This window comes from Callospermophilus lateralis, unplaced genomic scaffold (assembly GCF_048772815.1).
Source record: "Callospermophilus lateralis isolate mCalLat2 unplaced genomic scaffold, mCalLat2.hap1 Scaffold_101, whole genome shotgun sequence".
Lineage (NCBI taxonomy): Eukaryota > Metazoa > Chordata > Mammalia > Rodentia > Sciuridae > Callospermophilus > Callospermophilus lateralis.
Window position 1 is genome coordinate 1,782,507 of NW_027510272.1, and position 25,097 is coordinate 1,807,603.

Genomic DNA, 25,097 nt, shown 5'->3' on the forward strand with positions numbered 1-25,097 from the left:
ATGAGGAGACTCAAGAAGTGATCCCACTGTGCACTGAGCCTGATATTACCCATCATTATGTGTTATCTTCTGTGACAGCTCACTTACCCCCAAAAAATAATGCTGAAATCAGGTTCCTTGCTATTGATTCCTGCTATTGGCCTAGGCTAGAGGAGAAGAAGTAGAAGATGAAAGAGAAATTTGCTGATGGGGATTGGCAAGGATGTTTGTGGAATGAAGAAGTATCATTTCTAAGACTCTTCAGAGGGTAAAATTGAGAAATTACTCAGCTACTTTCCATTAGGTAAGGGACTAGAATTAGCTAAAAACATTTGAATCACAGATTAGAGGAGTTCCTCTGGGATCCACATTTCAAACTTCAAGCATGTGACAGTGTTACTATGGATTGGATAGCAACAATCTCTGAGTAATAACAAATACTGAACATTCAGTAATTAAGTACAATTTGCAACAAAGCCCATCTTAAATGGGTAAGTGACCTCGTGTGTGTAAACATGATTTCCTCCATGATAATTAAGCACAAATTGGAAGAGACAGAGTGAGTTGGGCCTAGTCTTCTTCCCACTTTGGTTTAAGGCAGTGCATAGCTTCTCAGTTTTCAAACTGGCATCAAAGACCACCCCAGTCCCCCCCCCAGTATGGGCTCCAGGCAGTAATAAGACACAGTGGAGGATTTGGAGGTGTTAGAGTGGGAGGGACATTTTGTAGACAAGAGTCAGTAATGGCCACAACTGCAGTGCAGATCTTCCAAACAAAAGTTGAATAAAGAAACTATAAAACTCAATAATACAATCAATAACTTAGACTTAACTGACATATATAGAATATTTCAACCTGTATCAAGTGGATACACTTTCTTCTCAGCAGCACATGGATCCTTTTCTAAAATAAACCATATAATATGACAAAAAGCAACTCTTAGCAAATACAAAAAAGTAGAGATACTACCCTGCATTTTATCAGATCATAATGGAATGAAATTGGAAATCAATGAAAGAATAAAACATAAAAATTATTCCAACACCTGGAGACAATAAACTACTGAATGAACAATGGGTTGCAGAAGACATCAAGGAGGAGATTAAAAAATTCTTAGAGGTAAATGAGAACATAGACACAACATATTGAAATATTTGGGACACTATGAAGGCAGTACTAAGAGGAAAGTTCATTGCATGCAGTTCATTCCTTAAAAGAAAAAAAGTCAACAAATAAATGACTTCACATTACAAAACTCAAATCCCTAGAAAATGAAGAACAAATCAACAGCAAAAACAAAAGAAGTCAAGAAATAATTAAAATTAAAACTGAAATCAATGAAATTGAAACAGAAGAAACAATTTTTAAAATTGACAAAACAAAAAGTTGATTCTTTGAAAAAAATAAATAAAATTGACAGACCCTTAGCTACTCTGGGAAACCAAGCAGCCAACTCAGGGACCTGCCTGAAAGGAACCGAGAAAACACAAATCACTCCCTAGACCACATCCATCTAAGTAGGAAGAGTGTGATTGAAACGAATCCATTTTTTGCCATTTCCTAGGTTCATTACTTTCCTTTAAGGATTATGCTGAATTTTCAGGAATGAATGCTGCATTTCTGTTTGGCTTTGGTAAGACAGAGTGGGATGGTTTTTAGATCATGGAGCTGACAGAGCTGGGGAGACATAGGCTTGGGTAAGGGATCAGACAGCCATAAGTCAGCTCTGGCTGTGTCAGCAAGGAGAAGAGAGGACCACTCCCAGAACTGACTTAGGGAATGCAAGAGGAGGAAGGCTGGGGACAGGAAGGGGATGGGATGTGGGTGTACCTGCCTGGAGGGAGGTACATCTCTGGTGACCTCTACCTCTTCTCCCCGCTCCACCTGCCTCTCAGACTCACTTCCCACCCGCAGCTGCTGAGAACCAGTCTCTGTTTTGTTCTGGAGTCTCCAGGTCCAGGGCTTTCCTATCTACATATTTTATCTTGCCTCTGCTCAGATATCCAGTGACTGGATTCTCCTCAATGCTTGTTTCTTTCTAAATTCAAAGGCACATGAGATTCCTTGTTTTAAACACAGTAAAAAGTGGGATCAACTAAGTACCTAAGAATAGCCCCAAAACAGGGCTGAAAGGAGCTGGGATCTTAACTTAGAAAAAGGAAGGGGAATGGGATGGAAAAAAAAAAGACCCTGCTATAAATGTCCTGGGGAGGACACATATCTGTTCATCCAAAGCCTCGCCCTACCAAGTGGTCTGAAGTTCTGAAGTCATTTTTTTCTGTCACTGGCCTCTCCTGGGTCTGGTGCTTGTTCCTGATATTCTCCTTGAAAGGTTTTGTGGTCTTGTCCAGGATCCCCAATGATGCCCAAGGGTAGCCTGACCATCCAGGCTGCAAGGGGTCTGTGTCTGTTTATTGACAGCATCAACAATTACAAATCATTGACAGAATGATTAAAGGCTGGGAGCCACAGTTTATTTTTTACTTGCTAACTTTCTAAGACTGTTGTATAGCTATTTGGTACTCCTTTACAACATCACAATTAAAAATGTTTAAATGCCACAAATATAATTCCTGTGCTGTATTCTACAATAAAACTGACACATATCCTTTTAAAATATGTCTAAGAAATCTGAATATTAACAGTGGTTTTATATCCACTGTCATTCTCTTTAATAATATGTGAGTAAATGCTTCATTAATGTTAGAAATTCAACATTGTTTATTTTGCTCCTTGAACATAGGATTCTCCCACATTCCTCCAAATTTTACCCTGATTAATGTCTCTTGTGCTTTAAGGTCTCTGATTGATCATTGTTTCTTGAAGCAAAATATATGCAAGTTAAATTTTAATTTTTAATACTTCTAATGGTAACAGATTTTCAATTAAAACTTTTTTGAATTAAGTTATTACTGTAGATGTTAGCAGAATGAAGTTGACCAAAATCATGTATCACAAATATTATTAAAATTTTTAAGAGTAGAATTTCACTGGAAATACAGTTTTTTAGATGAAAGTGTTTCACCCCTCAATTTATATATCCAAAGGAACATTACTTATTGTTTGAAAAAAACAGGGTTCAGTATCATTCTGTTCTTATTTTTGTTTTGCTTTGGTTTTACAGACTTAAATACTGAGAAACTTATTTACAAACATAAGCAAAGGTCTTTCCTTATAGCAATTCCATTTGATTCTTTGAACTTCTTATATATGTGATTTCAAAAATCTCATTGGGGTCCATCATCAGAAGTGATTTTTAATTCTCTATTAATGGATAACCTGATTTCGCCCCATTTCAAACTTGTTGAAGGTAATGAATTAGAAACTCACCGTCTGGGAAAAGCGATGGATCATCCATCATCAGAGCCATTTTCTTTTCCTTGTGACTTAGTCAAATCTATGTGCAGTACCTGGGTTTTGTCTCACAGAACATGTGCCCTTTCAGAGCAGGGAGGGATCTGACCTGGCTCTGTGAAATGGGAAAAGGTACATTGTGAGAGGGCAGGCCTTGTGTTCTCAAGCAGGTAGGTCTTGCTGTAACAGTGTTCAGGGAAGTCAAGGATCTAGAGAGGCTTCTCTGAACCCCTACATCACCCATTCCCTTGTCAAGCCCCAGGGCACACAGGCTTCTTCTGGAGACCAGTACCTCAGGATAGCCTGACCTTGACAACACTATAGCCATGACCTTGAGTTGTTCATACAGAATCAAAAGTTAATGGTGGGAAAATGTGCTTCTCACCTGAATGAGCTTTGGTTTTCACAAGCTATTTCTGCATATACCAGTGCTGAGCTGCAGATCCCCAGAGGGAGCTTACTACAAAGAACAGTAGGCATCTGCATGGTGGGAAGGACCAGGTGAGATTTAAGGATCGAATTTGAAGCTAATTAAGACTACAGGACGAATTTTATGCTAGATAATAATTTCTTATCTACATATAGAGGATCATTATTGGGACAATAAGTGCAGTATTTAAAACTTCCTAGGGATCAATTAAATATAAAGAAGTCCTGCTTTCAGACTACAAGTGCCACAATTCAGTTCTCATACCATGAAAGTTTAAAGTGATTATTTAATTTAGTTACTGAGATTCTGTAATAAAAAATAGTTGGGTATATCAAGGGTTTATCATCATTTCTTCCTTGTCTATCGACTTCCAACCTGTGAAATTAATTTACATCCTCATTTATTCATTCAATTTACTCGTTCATTCAGTATTTATTGAGTGCCTACTGTGTGTCAATCACAATACAGCAACAGCATCAAAGTTTCTTCTGCTTTATGGAGACTGTAGTCTGATGGTGTAGACAGACACAGAGCAAGCAAACAATATTTACTTTCTGCTTTAGATATGAATAAAATATGATAGGGGATTACAGAGTAACAAGAGAAGGGAAATTTTGAATGTAGCAGTCAGGAAAGAATTCTGTAAGGTCATGAGTGATGGACAGGAGCTTTCGGAAAGGTATCAAAGACGATTTTCTGGGTACAAGGAGTAGCAAGAGTGAAAACCCTGGTGTAACAGAGGTGTGTGGTGAAAACAGGAACAGAGTCAGTGTTATTACAGCCAGTAAGTGAGTGGGAATGCTGAAGATGCTGAGGATGGGTGAGGGGTGCCTGTAAGGCCAAGGGTAGGGGACGGATTTGGATTTTCCTCCAAGGTTTTTAGCTGTAAAGAGCATGATTGGATTTACATTACAGTCCTATCTGCTAGTCCTTTGCACACTAGACTACAGGGAAGGAGGGAGACCTAAGAGAGGTGAATTCCAGGAGTCTGGAAGGAGAGTGTACCATCCTGGACCAGGGATGCAGCTGGGGTATCAGGAAAAGGATTTCAAATGTGGAACCAGCAGGACTTGCAGAAGGATGGGGAATAAACTGCTATAAAGAGAAAGAGAACAGAGGCAGGGAGGGACTGTTTGGAACTAGAGTTTGATTGGGGAATCAAGGTGTAGAATGTGTGTTAGGAAAAAGCAGAGGCCAAATAGGAATCAGGAAATATTAGTTTGGAGCTCAAGACTGAGATACCCCTCTGTGGGTTATCAGTGAAATGAAAGGGGAAAAAGATAGTTAAAGTCACGGTCCAATTATGTTCATTTTCTGAGAACACAAACAGATACAAGGAAGCCTAATCATCTTTAAATAAAAAGCCTAGCTGCTGGTATAAAAGCCTTTTGTGGCTCATTAACCAAAGACAGGTTTCTTACACAATTTTCTTCTTCATTTTTACTTGTGAATAAAGAAAACAAAAGATAATGTTGTTTCTTTCTGGATAATCTGAGACCACATATGTTCACGTAATTTTGCATGACCCACAGGTCATATTGTGAAGTGCTTTGATGGTCTTCTGACTTGCCTAAGTATGGCACTTAAACCTGTGCCTGCAGAATAACTGAATTGTCATGGCTGTTAGCCATCCCCAGAAAAAAATATGTCCAGGTGGGAGAGGGTCAGTCATTTAAAACTGATGAGAAAGAAGTCTGCATTTTCATACCCTGGTCTAGACTTCCTTGGGTATTATTTGTTTTATTTTTTTAGTGTTATTATTTTGTATGGTCAAATGTTACTACTGAAATTCCCATCTGGCAAGTTATATTTGTGTGTGTGTGTAGTCATCCGTCAATCTATTGCTGCAGGGACTTGATGGATCCCTGTGAACAGGACAGCATACCTAGTCATTAGGCTCTGTTCAGTTTTCTGTGTGGCAGAAATTATTATAGGGATCCATATATGAAGTGCTGAGTTATTTATCTGTGGAATTTATTAACATGGAAATACATGGAACTGCTTCTTTGCTCATACCTTCATACATGCAGCAGAGCAGTAGCCTCCCTTCCACACCTGCCATACAAATGCTCGGGTTGTGAACTCATCTCCAAATTTTCAGCTGTGTGAGGTCTTGTCAGGAGACTCTGTCAAACATTTAGAAGTGAGAACAGCCTGTGGTGAGGCAAATGCTTCTAGGACACATAAATCTAATTGATAGAGGACCATTGGAGACACCTTGTAACCAAGTTCACCTTATTTTCCAGGGAAGGGAAAAGTATTTTATTTCCTCTTTTTTTCAACCCTATATAAGGCTCAACAGATTACTATGAGATGGGAGTGGGTGGGTTCAGTAATATTTGTCCTTTAAATTGGACATTTTTACCCCCATTTTTGGATTTTATTTGGCTATGGGTGAGTGATTTTCTTCTACTAATATCCATATATCTTTGTATGCTACAAGAGTTTTTCAAGCAACATGATTTTTGTTCCATGGTATTTTTAGAGATTTATGTGATTCCTTCAGAATGGAAAACCATTATTGCTCTGTCTTCAAATTCCCAACACTTTTTCTGTTTGTTCACTCAAAGCTGAGACCCGGGATTCCACCTCTTGGGTCCCCTTCTTCCTCCGGGAGAAGTCTTTTCTGCTGTCCTTTAATAAACTTCTAATTTCTACTCCGAAAAAAAAAAAAAAAAAGCTGAGACCCAGTTCTGTGGTATTGATCTATCTATGCCTATACCATTAAACAAATCAATATACCAATAGACCCCCCTTCAAACTTCCTGTTTCCTCTTGTTTCCTAATTACTGTGCCCGTGAGGCTGTTTTAAGAGCCCAGAATGTCAGGCTTAAGGCAGTCATCATATTCTTAGAGATGTGTGCTGGAGGAGGGGTGTTGGCAAATGGACGTGGTTTTCCATAGTGCAGACCAAGGGCAGACATAGTTATAGACAAATAAATGTCCCAGAGTTATGGCTCCAGCAGGTTCCACACACTGGGATTCAGTGAAAACTACTCCACCAGGAATCAGCTTCAGAAATATATAGGAAGACACCTGCCCTGACCTGATTCAGGCCTCCTGAATCTTTCCATCTGGCAAGGGCCCCAAGCATCTGTCTGCAGAAGTCTCCCAGATGACTCTGGTACATGGTCTGAGCTGGGCACCAGGTTCCTGCCTTGTAAAGTGTTAGCCCTCACCAGGCCCCTCCTCTTATGTGGTACTGCCATTGGCACTACTTTCTTAGCTCTAAATTTCCACTTGAAAAGGTTTTTATATCCTTAAAAAAATAAAGCTCAAATCAAGTGTCATTAAGACTCTGCAGTGACCCTTGGATTTAAAATACATAAGCAATTTAGAGCAGCAACTACATCATTCTTTAGATGAGTAGTGTCAAGTTCCATTACACAGGAAATGCAGGGAGAAAAATTTCCCAGATTCATTTAAATTTATTCTGCATCTCATTTTTCAGCATTTCTTGGGTAGTAATCTAAGTTGATTCAGTCATGAGCATTAACTGAGTGATTACTATATTCAAGACATCATGCTAGGTGCTGATTAAATGCCAGGCATTTATTTTGATTCTCAATTTGAAAGGAGATTCATGAATAGTATTGAAGTGCATTGGTTTACTCTCAGAAGTGAAAGCTATTGTTTGAACCTCTAGTTTGATTCAAGTATGTACTTAGCAAAGTCTGGATGATGGGAGACACCCACACCCCACCTCTGTGATTCAGGGCCCCAGCATGTTGCAGTTACACCAAGGAGCAACTGGAACCCTCTGTTCATGAGCAAGTGTGTCTGAGATCCCACACTAGGCTGTGACCATAGGAGCTGACTTCTTTTGCAGACAGGAAGCCAGCCAAAGCCCACGTTGGTGATGCAGGTGGACCTCCCTGTCCTCAACACACCAGGCAGTGCCAGGTTCTGGCAGGGTATCTGCCTGTGAATTCCTGCTGTGGTTCCAGTGCATACATAGCAATCTCAGGTGGAGGCTGGTCACTATCTATCTCTGACTCCTCCCCACTTGTGTCTTCTGTCCTTAAAGCCAAGGACCACTTAGCACAGTACTACTGGGCACTGCCTCTCTCTAGGGTAGCTCACTGATAGCTCCCTTGAACAGCTTGTGCCTTGGAATGCCACCTCTTGACTCCAGAATGGTGGGAGTAGAACTTTCCTCTACCAACTCAGGTCCATAGTCAGATTAATAGGAGAAAATTCAAGTTTAGTCACATATACACAAGAAAGCTCAGTCAGGAGTAACTCACTAGACAGTAGGGGAAACAGTTTACACAGCTTAATTGGGATGAGGCATAGATAGGATTTCTAGGGAGACTAAAGAAGATGTGAGAGAAACTAAACAGAGGTCCAGAAGCTTCTGATAAAAGTTGTTTATGCAGTTTCTCACCCCAGTGCTAAGGGCCAGTCTCCTTTTGGGCGGGACGTTCCCCAGCGTGGGTTATAGCACCTTTATTCTCAGAGAGCTCTTCCTGAGACACACAAGGAAGGCTCAGAAAGGCTTCTTCTAGGTTTCATATTCATGCCATTCTGGTTGGTCCATTCGAGATCCTGGAGGCTGTGTCTAGGTCGTCTTGCCTCTAGTTCCCATGTTCTTAACCCTGACTTCTCAGACCTTTTCACTTTTCCATTTGTCAGTCCAGTCTGTGGTGTAAAGAAATGAACTAGGTCTTGCAGACTCCAAGGTGGAAATCAACACCTTCAGCGTGGCTCAGCTGTGGCCAAGACTTGCTCTGAGAAGTCCCTCCAAGGCTCTCTGTGTAAGGCCGAACATTAGAAGCACACATTAGGAGTAACCAAGCAGAATCGCTCAATCACTGTGAGAGGGTGGAAATGTAATGGCTCCACACAAATACAAGCATAGAACAATTTAGGGCCACCTAGAGTGGGACCAGAGCTCTTGGGACAATATTACTATAGTGTTAAAAATTATATCATGCTCCCAAAAAGCCGCTGAGCCATCTAGAGGGTGTTAAACTTACTGTATCCTAAACCTTCAACTTTCATAGAGAAAAGAGTCTAGAATGTCCAGCAGGGGTAGGCAATAAACATGCCTGGTCTTCAAGGAGAAACTGGGGTGTGTGGAGATGGGAGGTAAGTGTTGGAACTAGCTGTATGGTGGGGGTGGGATAGTGGTCCTGGGGGTCCAGATCCTGGCTGGAGTTTGCAGGGATGATGGGGGTCACTGTGGAGGCACTCCCACTCCTTTTATTTCTTTTATTTCTGGGCACTGGGCATTGCACATGCTCTAGCTTGAGTCACTTGGGCAAGTGAGTGTTTCATTTTCTCTGTGCCTTTGTTGAAGATGCAGAGAGTAGTACCATTAACCCCCAAGGCCTGTGGTAAGAGGTAGAGGAAGACATAGAGTTCTTAGGCCAGTGCTTTGGAGGTGGCGCCTTGGGTGCCATCCAGCCCTGATGCCTGTCTGCAACAGCCCCAGCACCAGCGGCTCTCATCCCTGGCTTTCCCAGGTGCTTTCCTGGACTTCTCTAGGTGCAGGGGCCTGTGAGGCAAAGGCTCCTTCACACCTCTGCTCTGTGAGCAAGAGATTAAACTGTTTGATGTATTTAGTTATCTTTAGCCTGTTCTGATGGAGGTTTTTTCCCAAAGCACGTTATTATTTTCATTTTATTGTAGGCACAAATCTTTCTTATGCAGCTGCTTAATGTTTCCCCAAAAGAAACTTATTCCTCCTGTCCATATTTTTTATTTGGGCATCACATCTCTGTTCTTCCAAGTAGCCCAGGGGTTCACGGTGGGTCTCTGAAGCCAAGTGTGGGCAGTGGAGAGCACTCTGCACTGACAGGACCTGAGATCTCAAGCACCTGTAACTGTGTTATCCTACACTTCTGCAGAGTTGGATAAAAGAAGAGATGGCTTGTTATGCCTTAACAAGAACATTGGGTTTTAACTACCCAAATAAGCCTGCTTTAAACAAATTCAAACACATGAACACAAAGGAGAAGATCAGGCACATCTTGTGACCCAGAATACACATGCCCTCCGTAGGGTTGGAGGCAGTGGTAACTTCTCTTTGACATGCCATGAACAACACTCTTCTATCCAGATGTGGCCACCAGAAGAGCACTGTCTCTGGGAGTCTCCAGGGAGCCAGGCAGAGCCTCAGATAAAAGCCTATTCCCAGGCAAATCCTTGGAGACAGGATTCTTGAGGAGGACTTGAGTGCATTATCCGATGAAGTTGAGTTCCTTTCCTTGGTATCAAATTGCTTTGGCCTTATACCAAAGAGCTCAGCCTTTTCCTACAGAGGTTAAATTTGTCTATTTGACTAATGAATGATTTAAGCCTTTTTTTATTTCCTCTGAAACTTCTCTGGTAAGCTCGCCTCCATTTATAAACACATCAAAGCCTAGTAGGAAAAATAATAGAAGAGAAAAGCACCTTTAGTTTAAGCTTCGAATAAGACTGAATTGGTTAGTCATCTGAGATTAGTGTGGCTTGTGAGAGAGTGTACACCAAGCCATGGCTGTCACCCTTTGTCTATTCTAATTCCTCTTTGAAACTTAAATTATTGACATTAGGTCATATCTGTAAGGGACTCTGATGAACTCTAAAATTGAACTAGCTTCTGCCCAATTTGAGTTTTGTGCATTCTAATAGAGACAAAGAAATCAACTTATAATCAAGCATTATAAGAAGAGGCCAGAACTAATGTCTTGATAATGAAAATATCCAAAGTTTACATGATGCTATACAATAATTTTACAGCGTAATGAACAAAGGGCCAGCACAAAGTCTAGCTGCCTCACATGCTCACATCTGCTTGAACTCTAGTGGAAAAAAGTCCTCAGTGGTACCCAAGACTTGCTTCCTAAATATCATCAGCACAACTCATCGCTATAGCAAAGCTGAACTTATTCCATGCCATGTTGAGGGAAACACCACTTAAGAGAGCAGGAGCCATACCTTGTTATGGTTGGGGGAGGTCTCATGGGGAGTCTGAAGCCTGGTTTACAAAGCAGGGATTTCAGCGTGGTGCTTGCCAAGTTGAGGATTGGTGGAAGCAGGCTTCCAGAGTCTCCAGGTGTAAGCACGTATGTTGATAGTTTCCATTGAAGGGTTGGTGGGTCTTTTCACAAGTTTCTGTATTGAATTATCAAGTTCTCTGTCTGGTCAACAACCTCATGAAAGAGAAAATTATGCTAATCATGATGATTAAGTGATATTCATGAAGCAGATGTGCATGTAAATTCATTGTCCAAGCTGTGCATGTAGGGCAGCATGGATGTGGAGCCATAAGGTTATTCACTCAAAAATTATCTGTGTCATGAAGGACAGGAAGCTGGGAAGGAAATAAAATCACAGTAACACAAAGCTATCAATCATCTAAAATTCATTTTCACTTAACTTTAACAATCATTTGCACCCCAGTGTCCCAGTGACTTCACCTCTGGACTCCGACTTAATTATTCCCCCCCCAACATGATGTGAGAGGAGAGGAGATCTCTAAGACAGGGGGTCATTCAGCTGGAGCCTGAGCCCTGTCCCATTTGTAAGCACACTAGGTGTTCACAGATGCTGGGATTGTGGTACGCGCTGTAAGTGTCTGTGGATGGTCACCGAGGCAAACACAATGCTTACTCAATGAACAGCTCTAGGTCACCAGGAAACAACAACAATTAAGGATTTCTGAATCATACTATTTTTATGCTTAAGCCCAGTTGATTTGGACACAGGTCTGATCATTTCACTCATACTTAACTTTTGAATAAATCCAAAGCCCACAAAATGTTAGCGTGGCAATATGTAAGTGTTGTATTGAGTGGATAAGTAGTGGATATTCATGATTTAAGTTCATAAAGAACAAGCATCATAGATTCTCTCTCTACCAAAAAAAAATCTAATGCTGAAAAAGTAGGGGAAAATGACCCCACTCTTATTTAGAAAAAATCATTTGCAATTTTGATTTCCCAATTATTAGAACATTGCCATATATTATACTGTCACAGGAGAGTGGGGTGCTGAAGCTCCCAACCTCAGGTCTCATGTTCTGAAAAAAGAAAATTTAAAGTCAGACACCAAAAGTCATGCAAGAGAATTTTATTTTAAGTCAAGACTTCTGCAAAGAGATCCTCACTAAAGTCCCCTGCACCTGCCCACCAGAGCAGACCATCTCTTCCCTGCTAGGAGCAGAGAGCTGCAGGTCTCCGTCTCACGATGCCAGGCCTCCTGCCCCCTGGTGCTCTCAGTGCTCAGCTAAGGCTGGCGACCCCTACTGCTGAGGCACCTGCCCCACCTTTAGACAGACAGGTGGGACCCTCAGAGAAGAAGCAAGAGGCCCTGTGCCATCTTCCATGCAAGATTCAGGCTGGTGGGGGGCCCTGGCCTCTTGTGGCCTGGTCTCATTAGCAGGTCACAGATTGCTAGGGACAGGGCTGGCAGTGCTCTCCTCCTGATCCCAGAATGGAAACCTCAACACAGCTGTAATCATAGGAATCTGTGCTGGCAAGTACAGTGCACTGCTGGGCTACAGCCCCATCCAGGATCCTGTATCATTCCCAAGAAAGTCCAAATGAGAACACAGCACAATGGACAGAGAGGTGAGCCCTTCATACAGCTCCACGTGTTCAAATTCCAGAACAGTCTTTTTCCCTCAGAAGCTGCTCTTCCTCCTTTTTATGATGTTCAATTTTCCTTTTTATTCTTGGTCCCTATCAAGTACCATGGAGGGGCCAGTTACACGTGCCCCTCCATCATTCTGAACTCAGAAGCATGTCAGCTGATCCAATGTGGATCTAATGTCTTCAGTAGAAAAACCATCATCCCTTTGTTATTTCAAGAGTTAACTATTTCAGTGTACCTGGCACCATGCTCAGAAAGGGCCTTTCAGAATCAACTCTGTTCCTGGCCTCAGTGGCATCCTGTCAGTGGCAGCTGCTTTGAGAGCAGGTATCCACTTTGCACATTTGCAAAAATAAAATCTGACTGTGCTGTGCAATCAAGTATTCAAAATACCTAGCAATTTGCTTAGTTTACATTCATCCAGTCACCAGGAACCTCGACTTTTACTGTGAGGGAAATCATGGCTGGCAAGGGATATGAATGGAACACACATTTGCAAATCAAGCCCAGTAACATACATGCTGTTCCTTCAAATGACTAAATGCAAACGCAAAAGAAAAAAAACACTCAGCAACCAACATTGTCAAAGAGATCCCATGTCAGTGCCAGGGAAAAGCCAGAGTTCACCTGCTCACAGTTTTCTGAAACACGCTCCAAGCAGGGCCATTGACTTCTGGTCCATGTCTCAACCCCCAGTTCCCAAATTCCTCTTTAAGAGAGCTGTACATTCACTAGGATTACTCACTCCCAAGTCGATGGCACCACGGGAATCATTATGCCTGTGTTACTGACAGTTAGCTGTCACAAGCCATTGCTGTCACTGATTCACCCTGGCTTCAGCTCTATTATTTGAAGTTACACCTGCCCCTCCATCATTCTGAAATCAGAAGCATGCCAGCTGATCAAATTCTCCCAATATCCACCTGCAAATTTTCTAATACCTGAACCAATGTCCTAAGTGAAATGAAGCCTATGCTGTATCCAAATTGCAAAAGTGAAGCTATGAAAGTCAGACTAATTTTGTTTTCTTTTCCTTAAAGAGGCACAATGAATTAACAGCTGCAGCTTTACCAAAAAATAAAGAAAGAAAGAAAAAAAAAACCAAGTTAAATGTATGCTATAGCAATTTAAAAATGCATTATTGCTCAGAAAAGGAGAGGCAATCCTAGACTGACTCACCAGCTGACTCTTCAACCAAGGATAGAGTCGTTTGTTTTTTGAACTTGAGTGTTAATTTCAGCTTTATTCATGAAGGCCTCAAACTGGACACAACAAAATGTCCGTTGAAAGATCGATAGAGCCAGGTGCACTAGTGAATGACTGTAATCCCAGCAACTGGGGAGACTAAGGCAGGAGGATGGCAAGTTCAAGGTCAGTTTTTGCAACTTAGCTAGGCCCTTAGCAACTTGGTCAAAATAGAAAACAGAAAGGCCTGGGAATGCAGCTCAGTGGTAAAACCTGGGTTCAATCCCAGATCCCCAGTAGCAAACCAACCAATAAATAAATAAATAAATAAATAAATAAATAAATAAATAAATAAGGTGAGATATCTCCACACAATGGATTTTGTTAAACGATAAAAAGCAATGAGCTACTTGCTGAAATGACAGGGATGCTATTTCACAAATATTAGGCTCAGTGAAGAAACCAGACTTGACGTACAACCTACCAAACAATTCCATTTACATAAAAAATAAAAACAGCTCTAACCACATAAACGTTATTTGTTTTCAACCTGTAAGATCAAATTCTAAAACTGAGATAATAAACACAATGACAAAGTTAAGGAAATGTCGTTAAGCTCATCACTGGAAAAGGAGTAAAGACAAGGACAGTGGATGTGGAGAGGAGAAGGGAACAGGTTAGGAACGTCCTTACCAGTCAAAAAAATTCTGGCTACAATTGATGGAAAGGAGTTGATGTTGAAATAAAATATATTATACAAGGAATTAAAACATACACAGGCAGAATTATGGGTGGGTGTGTCTGACTGGAGCCAGGGAAAAGTAAGGTAGTAGCAAAAAACTCCATTTGTCACAGCAAGGAACCCTAATCATTGTCCTGAAGGGATAAACCAAGACAAGTCACTAAAGCAGGCTGCATACTGGCAGGGAGGGACCACAGACAGGGAAAGGAGAAGTGGTCACAAGCGATGGCCCTAAACAGCAGACAGGTGGGCGGAGGTCAGAGAGAGTAATGGCCGCTTTCACTCCCAGCCCCTACAGACTCTATGTTCTATCACATGCACACACCATCTTAACAAAAATGAGGAAGAGAAAAAGTAGAATACTAAAAAGAATAAAAACACAAACAAATGGGGGGAAAAACAGAGCAGGTGGTTCAGAATAAGACCCTTCCTTTAAAGGCACATATGTGTTCTAGGAATAATCTGGACAACAGATGAAATATTTTACCAACATTGCTAGAAAAGTGAATGATTGAGCAAGACACATACCATGAATCAAAATATAATAAAAAGGACAAAAACGTTAAAGGCAAAAATTAATGTTAGCATACATCAATATCCTAAGGCATCTGCTGATCATGAGATGAGGAAGGATCTCAAAAGCATAAAAACAATGAATAAAATGACAATAAATACACAAATGTATTTAACTGCATAAAAACACAATATTCACTTATATCAAAAAAATCATAAGCAGCTGGGTGCAGTGACACATGCCTGTAATTTCAGCAATTTGGGAGGCTGAGGCAGGAAGATTCCAAGTTCAAAGCCAGCCTCAGCAACTTAGCAAGGCCCTAAGTAACTTTGCAAGACTCTGTTTCAAAGTAAAAAATAAAAAGGGCTGGGGATGTGGCTCATTGGTTAAACACCTCTGGGTTCAATACCTGGTAGAAAAAAAAATCATGAGCAAAACAAGGTATGGTAGGCACACCTTTAATCCCAGCTACTTGGGCAGCCAAGACAGGAGGATCCCAAGACTGAGGACACCCTGAAAAACTTAGCTAGACCCTGCCCCAAAATAAAAAGTCAAAAAGGCTGGACACTTGCTTAGCACACATGAGGTGCTTAGTTCAATCCCTAATACTGTGAAAAAATCATAAGCCAAACTGAAAGGCAATCAAAAATCAGCAATCAAAATAACAAAGTTTATTTAAATATCAACAAAAATATATTGAATATTAACATGAAAACACCAAGAATACAGTTTTTCAAATGAGCAAAGAACAGAAAACCCCCAAATTATCTAAGAGCTAATAAATATGTGAACTATGTAGAACCTCACTAATAAGCAAAGTCATGTAAATTACACTATTAACAGGAAACCAGATACTAAACAGTAAGGATCATACTTTAGAACTTCACAGGAAACTGATCACTCAGTCAGCAGTGCTGGACAAACACCTGGCCATATGGGCAAGGGTGAGGTTGGATCTCCACCTCATCTCTTATGCCAAAATGAATCATTGAATACACAACAACATTGGAAGAAAATGCAGATGATGACTTGTATAAACTTGGCTTAGAAAAAGCAACTGAAGCATGATAACACAACCAGAGACCACAAAGTATAAGACAGATAAATCTGACTTTACAAAAATTCAAACCTTCTCAGCAAAACACTGGAAAACAGACCAGGGACTTTCTCTTTCAGCCATAAGACATAGCTTCAATCAGACCCTCTGCCACTGAGATTAAGTAACAGCACTGACTCCACTTGTTAAATATCCATTCAGAGGCATTGCATTTCCAACACAACCAGGTCTCACAGTCCCCTGCCCAGGAAGAAGGTCACAGCCTGAAGATGGGCTGCCATTCCGGTCACTATCCCTAGGTGGCGTTTGTGAATTCACAGGGCTGTGAGGCTCAGAAACCACATGAGCAGCAGGGAAGCATCAGAGCTCCACTGAGCCTCCAGAGAGACAGTTTGAAGATCAGGGAGTTCATGGCTGCATGCGCAATACATGGCATACATTATTTTGTGCTAGGTTTTTATACTATTATTTTAAAACACATTTCAATTTCAAATAATAATTATAGCAATTATTTTAAAACTGAACAATATGTTATAGAAGAAACGTGTTTATTATAGATGCAATGTTTTTAAATAACTCCATATAAGCATATAAACTATATAAATTAAAAATGAAAATTTATTTTCTCTTGTTCCCTAGTGTCACAGATTTACAAATTCTTAACTTTATTTGTTTTGAATACTAAAATTTAAGAGATAATTTCATCTGTCTTTTGATTCATTACCATTAGAAATCATTGATGCTCCATTAAAAATGATAATTTACATAGTTCATTTGAGCTCCATTTTTCTTTCTCCTGCTCCTTCAATTTTCCCTGGCTACACAATTTTTAATAATATTGTTTTAAAATCTTTTAATAGACACCAATGTTTTAGGTAATCTAATTAATATCTGGTTCTTGACATGTCTTATTTAGGTGGTATCTAGTGATCCTTATTTATCTAGTGCCAATATTTATTTATGAATATTTACTTTATATGATGGGGCTACATTGCTATACAATTACAGTAAGTTTTGTATTTTCTTTCTATAAATTGACTACCTATAATGGATAAAATGTGATAATTTTGGTATGTATGTATTATTTAAGTAATAAAGCATTTGTGCAGGGATGGGGATGTGGCTCAAGTGGAAGTGCGCTTGCCTGGCATGCGTGCGGCCAGGGTTCTATCCTCAGCACCACATGCAAACAAAGATGTTGTGTCCGCCGATAACTAAAAAATAAATATTAAAAAAATTCTCTCTTTCTCTCTCTGTCTCTCTATCTTAAAAAAAAGCATGTAGTGCAATTGGTCTCAAGAAGAAAATGCAATTCAATTAATAAATAATTTCTGAATAAAAAGAAAATCTTAAGATTCGAGGTTTAGTAAACATTCTTCTTCTTTTCATTTTCCATTCCCTTGTATGTGAATTTTCAATGCAGTTTTTTGATATAACGTTATTTAAATCTTGAGGATATCAGGCTAACTTTTAAATCACAGTGAACATTTTCATACATATCTCCATTTCTTATTTTGAAATTCTCCTTAGGACAAATTGAGGGAGTAGAATGAATCAAATACTGTTTGCAAATATCTTTCATACTCAGTCTACGTATTACTGAATCATATTAAAAAACAGTTTAAGCAAAGATGCTTCTAGAAATAAATACATGTATCAGTTTATCACCTTGCTCCCAGCATTTGATTTCTGTTGAAAAATATTGGCTATATTAATGAATATGTTATTTCAAGTTTATATTGTATTTACATACCAAGTATGAGTGAATATTGGAGATGACAAGGGGAGTGACTTTTGGTAAATGTATTTACTGTAACTTTCCCTTTGATATTTCCCTTCACAATTGTAATATTCATTTTGAGAATATTATATAAATCCTAGTGATGTCAGAGGCTTAAAAGCAGAAGCTAACTTCTGTTGAAATTGTAATAATTTAAAAGATAATTTCATCTGTTTTTTATTCACAACCTTTAGATGCCATTGATGCCCCATTAAAAATTGCAATTAACATACTTCATTTGACCTCCAACTATAATAAAATAGAAAGCTAATACTCCCCAATGAAAAATCATGAGTGATAATATCATGCCTACTCTTTACATTTATTTCATTACTAAAACCTATGTCACTTCTTTTAATAATGTTTATATTATATGTCAAATTGCTGAGCAGCCATGCCTACTTCGATATCCATCATGCATCACAATCTCAGTATTCTAAACAAAACTTGTCATCTTCTAGTAGGTTTTTCTTCTTTTAGATTCTCTGTCCCAATGACATAGTTATCAAAATAATTTTCTATAAAGCCCCTATGTGTCATCCTTGACACTTAACCTCGGACAATCATCTATCTCAAGTTCAAGAAATTCTACTACTAAATAATTTCCAAATCTATCTCTTCTATTTTAGTTGCTAGTGTTTTACTCCAGGACCTAATAAATGTTTTTTTCAGAATCAGTGCATTAACATTTTAAAAGTAGTCCCTCCTCTTATTTTGTTTCACTTAGTAATTGCTCTATATTGCAGCAAAACTAATCTTTCCAAACTAGAATGAGATTGTGCTTTACTGCTTCTTTACAAATTCAAGGTAATTTAAAATGCATTACCATCATTCATTTGGTTCTTCATGATCTGTAGACTGGCTATGTTTATTGTGTACCAATTTCCAGGACACTATAAACCACCCCATCCCCAAAATATTACTTTCTGCCTAATGAATCTGATAAGCTCTCATAGGCAAGTTTTTGTTTTATTATACTTCAACCAAGTTTAAACAAAAATCTACTCTACAATCTTCTTCATCTTGTTTAGAATCATTATTCTTGTGATTTAAAAGGAAAATGATTTTATACATTTCACTTTTTGCATCTAGAAAGTCAAATTGGTTTGATGCCTGCAGTTACAATGTAAATTGGCTTTCCATATTTTCATTCTTTCTAAATGAGCTGAGAAAAGCAAACATGGTGAACTTCTTAGAAAAAAAAAAACACCAGTTTTTATTCATCTAATGCAACCAATTTATTGTAAAATAATTTCAGGACAGAATTTCTTGATAATGAATTTTACCCTCAAAAGTCAATCACAAAAATACATCAGTGAAGGAAGCACTTGCCTATAAAGAAGCTGTTCTATATTTTCTTTCTATTATAACACATTTCTCTGAAAGAAACTTTTTAGCAACCCTAAATATTATTATTGCATACAATACTATCTCCATTAAGTTTATTATGAAGTACCATATGTTTTAGTTTGGTGTTTTAAAGCAAAGAGAAGAGTACTTTAAAAAAAAGTAATGTTTTTATAAAGTAAACTTATTGGCAATTAAATTTAATTTATTATTTTATTTTCAAATATTGACAATTCTTGTTTCTCAAGAATTATATTTTTCTCCATTTTTAAATTAACCCAGGGAAAAAGTGTATATAGTGGGGCTATATACTTTACTCGGAGTATATAAACACAACTCTAGAGTTCTTTTAAAGTCTGTCTTCTTTAATATAAATTCATTAGTCTTTTAATTCAATTAAATTTCAAAGATGTCAGAGCATAATTGTAATCAAACTGCATGCAAATTTAACTGAACTTCCCATTGAATCCCAAGAACTACCAACTAAAATTACTCATCTGGTTAAAAGATGAGCTCAATGTCCAGCACGTGGAAAGCATTTACTGAATGATGAATACAACCATTATTAGTACGTGCAACTTGGCAACCACTACCACTGCTACTTGATGACCACGGAAGAAGATAAGGAAAAAGGAGAGATAATATGAAGAAAAGGGAGGAAACAGTCGTGACAGAAAATAAAAGAAAGAAAAAAATGTAAGAATCAGGGTGAGGAACAAGTAGGAAAAGGGAAGCAGGGATAGTAAAAGGGGACAAGAAGAGAGGAGACAATAAGTAGTACAGTCAGTGTTTCTTGAGACAAATTGTTTTGGGGATGAGGAGAATTAACAAAACTTAAACTGGAATTTGAGTAAGTATTAATTCTTCTCCAGTATTTGCTTTTTTGGCAGTACCAACACAAGATAATGTGCTCACATTAATGCTTTTGTGTATGTACTTCATCAAACATATACTTTTCCATTAATTGCTGTATTTGTTTTAGCCAAATCAATATGGGGTTTTGGGTGACTCAGTGGTAGAGCATGTGCCTAAGCATGCACAGGCTCTGGGTTCAAGCTTAAGCACCATAAAAATAAAAGATGCTTTGGTAAACTAAAATGATGTTGGGCAGTTACTTAGGCTATAAACTAAGTAACAATTACCAGTATTCAATTTTGTACATGAAAGAACAAAAATTTTGATGAGACTTCAAAACTCTTTCCAAATGCTGCCTATTAACTGCATGTTTGAAATTTGTGACTTATTTAAAAATTGCATTTAAAAAATTAGTTTGGTATTTTCACACTATATGAAGTGTCCTTTCAAAGGAATTTTATAAGGTCATCTTTCAGAACGTATATTTTCATTGTACATGGAAACTTTTCTCATTGTAAAATAAGTAGATTTTAAACTGTACAATATTATCTAGCTATAAAAAAATATATATACCATCACAGAATATAGAAAATGAAAAAAAAACAAATGATTTAAATGAAGAACATGAAGTATAGTAAAGGTATCAACCTTTATATATATATATATATATATATATATATATATATATATATATATATATATATAAAATCCAAGAACTACCAACTAAAATTACTCATCTGGTTAAAAGTCCAGCACGTGGAAAGCATTTACTGAATATATATATATATATATATATATATATATATATATATATATATAGAGAGAGAGAGAGAGAGAGAGAGAGAGAGAGAGAGAGAAATATATACATATATACATATAGAAATCCCTTATATAATTAATTCATACTGAATATAGATACAAGTTCAACATGCACACACATCTGTATATATTCCCCCAAGAGAGCAGGTATTCAACAAGGTGTCCAATTGTATAGGTTACTGCCTCAAAAAATGATGCCAAGAATTCACAGGATTAGAAAAATAGACTACAGCATCTAAAACAACAACAACAACACTAACAAGTATATTTTAAACTGCTCTGTTGAGGGAGTGAGTGGCCAGCTTAGTGCAGAGAAGAGCTAGAGGCAACACAGGAAGATCAGTTCCAATTCTTCTTTAGCTCTCCCCAACCCATTTTCCACCTCTTTGCCTTTGGACTGTTATTGCCTATCCTTTTGCCCTCACATCATTGTTGTGGGGATCTTCGTGGGCAAGAGTTCTTCTGGGTAAAGTTAAAGTAGGTGGAGGCTGACATGCTTTGTGCATTCAGTCGTTTACTTCTCTAATCTAACTCCCAGTGTTTGTAGATTGCAACCTGGCAAAACTTTCTTCTATCTACATTCCAACATAAAAAAGAACTTGGGGTGCCATATTGACCATAGTTATTTTCTGCTGGGCTATTTCAAAATCAGGTGATAGCTGTCTTATGATGCACTGCATGGGACTTTCGGTCAAAAAGTCCATGTCCCATGCCCTGTCCCACACACAAGATTCTTCAGCTTTCTTACAGTGATAAACACTTTGTTCTGGCTTTTGGTTCTTCTCCAAAACCAAAGAACCAATAAAGGTAGTGGAATAATTTTAAATAAATATAATAAACTATGATTCATGAATATATAAATGTAAGAAAAGAGAAAGATTACTCATGTCACCAGAAGTAAGTAATATTCCGGGCATCATAGAGATGGTAAAGACATGAGGTTTACTAATGCTCTTCTTTTCTAAGAGGGAAGATACAGCCACTGATATATTACGGAAACAGAAGTATTGTTTGTGTCTCTAAAGAGAAACAGAAATAAAATTATTGTATAAAACTTTAAACACCTGAAGAAAATATTATAGAAGTTAATTAAAAGTGCACAGGAAGTACAAGAAATAGAAAGAACATTAAATAATATGGCAGAATAAAAACCTAGTTAGAAATTAAAACAAATGAAGATGGATTAAAGTAACCAAATAAAAGACAAGGATCCATAAATTTCACAAAGGAAAATAAAATCCAACAATGTGTTTTCTGCAAGAAATAGAAGACTTGGAAATGCTGAAAAGGACTAAAAACATATGCCTTATAGATATAAATCAATGAAAAGCTTGAACAAAAGTCTTAATGTTCTCACAAGCAAGGAAAAGAATTTTGCTTTGGATGTTTCACAGCTTTATGTGAGTTTACAGGTGATTTGTATAAATGGTCCTGATCCAATCTAAGTTAAAAAGCAATAATCCAAGAAGAGGGTGGCTAGTGGGGGTGGGGAGAGGAAAAAATAAAAGAGGAAAAAAACACGTGAAATAAAGAATTTATAATCAACATTCTGCCATCAGTACAGATGTAATAGTAGGCCAATCCTGCTTTCTAAGAGTAAGTAAGTAAGGTATTCTTCTAGCTTATCAAATGATACCCAAAGGGGCTTGAAATCTTTTTATTGTTTCATTGTTTTTATTTGTTGCCATAAAATTAATTAGTTCTTTCATATATTTAAGTTTTTGTCTTAAATGAATTTTTTAAATTATAAAAACCAGGTTATCTAAGAGAAAAGAATGATCCAGAGGGATTCTAGCCAGGTGTTAGACAATGTGATGATATAGGGCCTGTTACAAACTGGAAATGTATGCTCAATTTAAAGTATTTAGATTCAGGCTGGGGTTGTGGTTCAGTGGTAGAGTGCTTGCCTAGCATGCATGAGGCACAGGGTTAGGGTTAGGGTTAGGGTTAGGTTTAGGGTTATGGTCAGGGTTAGGGTTAGGGTTAGGCGTTCGATCCTTAGCACCATATAAAAACAAAATAATGTGTCCACCTGAAACTAAAGATACATAAATAAATTTTTAAAAAATATTTAGATTCATTGTACTTGAAAACACTGCAAGTGAACAAAAAATATGAGACTGCCAGTATCCTTTCTCTTGAAGAGCTATTGGAAAATATTGAGGAGGTGGATTTCTGATGAGGAGGTTGGTTTAGAATTGCCATGATTCTTTGTGACTGTTTTGTTATAAATTTAAGGTTTCCCATTTCTTCTAATTTGTCTGTTTCAGCTGTTTACTAAATTGCCTGATGAATATCAACCTGGGCCTGATTTTTATGGACTACCATGGGAGCCTGTAGTTTTCACTGTTTTCTTTGGATTGGTATCCTTTGTCATTTTCTTTTGGAGAACTGTTCTTGTTGTGAGTAAATTAACTTACTTATACCTTAGCACATAAGCACAAGGATTATTTTATATAGTCACTGCCCCCTTTTTTCCTTTTCAGTTGCTAAAACACAAATTAGTGATTTAAGTCAAACTAACCTTATAAAATTATTTAGTGTGGGTGCAGCTGGTAGAACTGGTAATTCTTACAGCCGTCCTGACCAGTAGTTTCATACGTATCAGAAGTCTTAAAAGTGGGATAAAAGATGGGATAGGTTAGATAAATATCATTTTATTTAGCATATATGTCTAGTAATCTATATTAAAGAAATAACTATGCTTTGAAAATTTTGGTAATGTTTTTCAGTGGAACAGTGTATTAGATTGAAGACTTAGCACAACATAATTCATTTAGGGGTTATTGTATGTTCGCTTAATGGAATAGTAGGCAGATTTATCTATTTCAAAGCTTTGAGGTACAGAAAATGCTCACAATTAAATGTGAAGTGGAAAAAAAAAACAGAAACTAAGATTTAAATGTTGATGAACTGTATGTTAATATAAACAGGGGGAAATGCTACAAAGAAATACAGTAAAATGAGAAAAAGGAGATGAGATAATTTTTCCAGTCTTTTATATATATTTTTCCCAGATTTTATGGTTTGATCATATGTTCAGAAAATACCTTTTTATTTGGAAGTATAGATTATGTGTTGTCCAAAAATCCATTAAATGTTTTGTTTATTAAGTCTTTTTTTTCTGAGCAGAATTTGTCTGTCTCTGTGTATGTGTGTACATATATGTATAAGCGTATATATATAAGCTTATACATACTTATGTTTGTACTGTAGGTCATTCTGTTTTATAGTTATTTAACATAATTGGAAGAAAATTATTTTAGGTAAATGGACTTTGCATATGAAAAGCCTAACAGTTAAAGAGGCCAAAAGCATTGGATACAAATCTTTTCAAATCTGAGTGTTCTTTTTCTGATTTCTTAATTATATCAGACATATCAAGATAAGTTTCCTCTCCTTGTACAATTGAGTGTAATATCTCTTAAAAAGTATTCCCTTCTTAAATAGAAGAATCATTTGCCTGGATTCCTGTGAGGAATTTTCTAATCTCATTGAACTTTTTCTCAGCTAAAAGGAAAAAGGAAATAGAAGGATAAAGAGAAGAGAAAAACATGAAAACACTTTATATTTCTCTCTTGTTTCTTTCATTTCAAGAACCCCAGTACCTGTTTCTCTTTTCACTAGGTTATGTGGGATCTGGTTCCTAGCTGTTGCTCCTCAGTTTCAGCATTTGACTTTGGAGCTTTAGTCTCTTCCTTAGATGACTGCTTTTATGCTACTTCCCATTTTCCTCTGTTGTCATTTTGAGTAAAAGGTTAGCAAGGCTATGACATTAAAGAAATGCCATTTCTTTCTGTGTTGGAGTTTTCTGAATGCAATTTCCTATTACAAAGATTCCATGGATGATCCATGGACACATCTGAGTATCCCATCACCATTTATAACATTTGAAAGGACAAGTATATGCTAAGTTACAAAGAAATTTAGTGATGTTTTAAAAAAATTTCTGCTTAGGTTTTATTATCAGGCAGTTTATTGCTGTCTTTAGGAAATGATTGTTTTTGTCCTTTCCAGAATATGTTAATTGTCATTTCTCTTGTTGCTTGTGCATTTTCTTCTAGCAGTCTTCCCTTTCAGATTTCTTGCTATATATTTAGTGGTTTGTAGAAATAAGATGATGTAGCCTCTTAGTTTCTAAATTCAGCCAATAGCCAAATTTAAATTGGAGTTCTAAGATGTTTTCTGGTGAGTGAAAGTGGCATATCTTAGTACAAAGATTATGCCTTTAATATTGTTTCCTCAGATTCCTTTTGAATAGTCATTGTTTCTAGACTTTATCCTGGTTATTTAGAATTCTCAAGTAAATGATTTTGAGTACACACACACACACACACACACACACATACACACACACACACACACATGTTTACTGTGAAATAAGGTACACATCTTAGTGTTTTTATGTCAGAGCCTATTTATGAAATATCACTACCAATTAAATTTAAAATGCTT

The 25,097-nt window shown here is 37.6% G+C and overlaps 1 protein-coding gene across 1 annotated transcript in view; it reads left to right on the forward strand.

Annotated features, from left to right (window-relative positions):
* Nucleotides 1-25,097, forward strand: part of LOC143386426 (transport and Golgi organization protein 1 homolog) — a 75,628-nt gene that overhangs the window by 33,720 nt on the left and 16,811 nt on the right. The window contains exon 5 of the mRNA XM_077107961.1: nt 22,913-23,044. Coding sequence (XP_076964076.1) covers nt 22,913-23,044 — 132 coding nt within the window. The remainder of the gene's footprint in view (nt 1-22,912; nt 23,045-25,097) is intronic.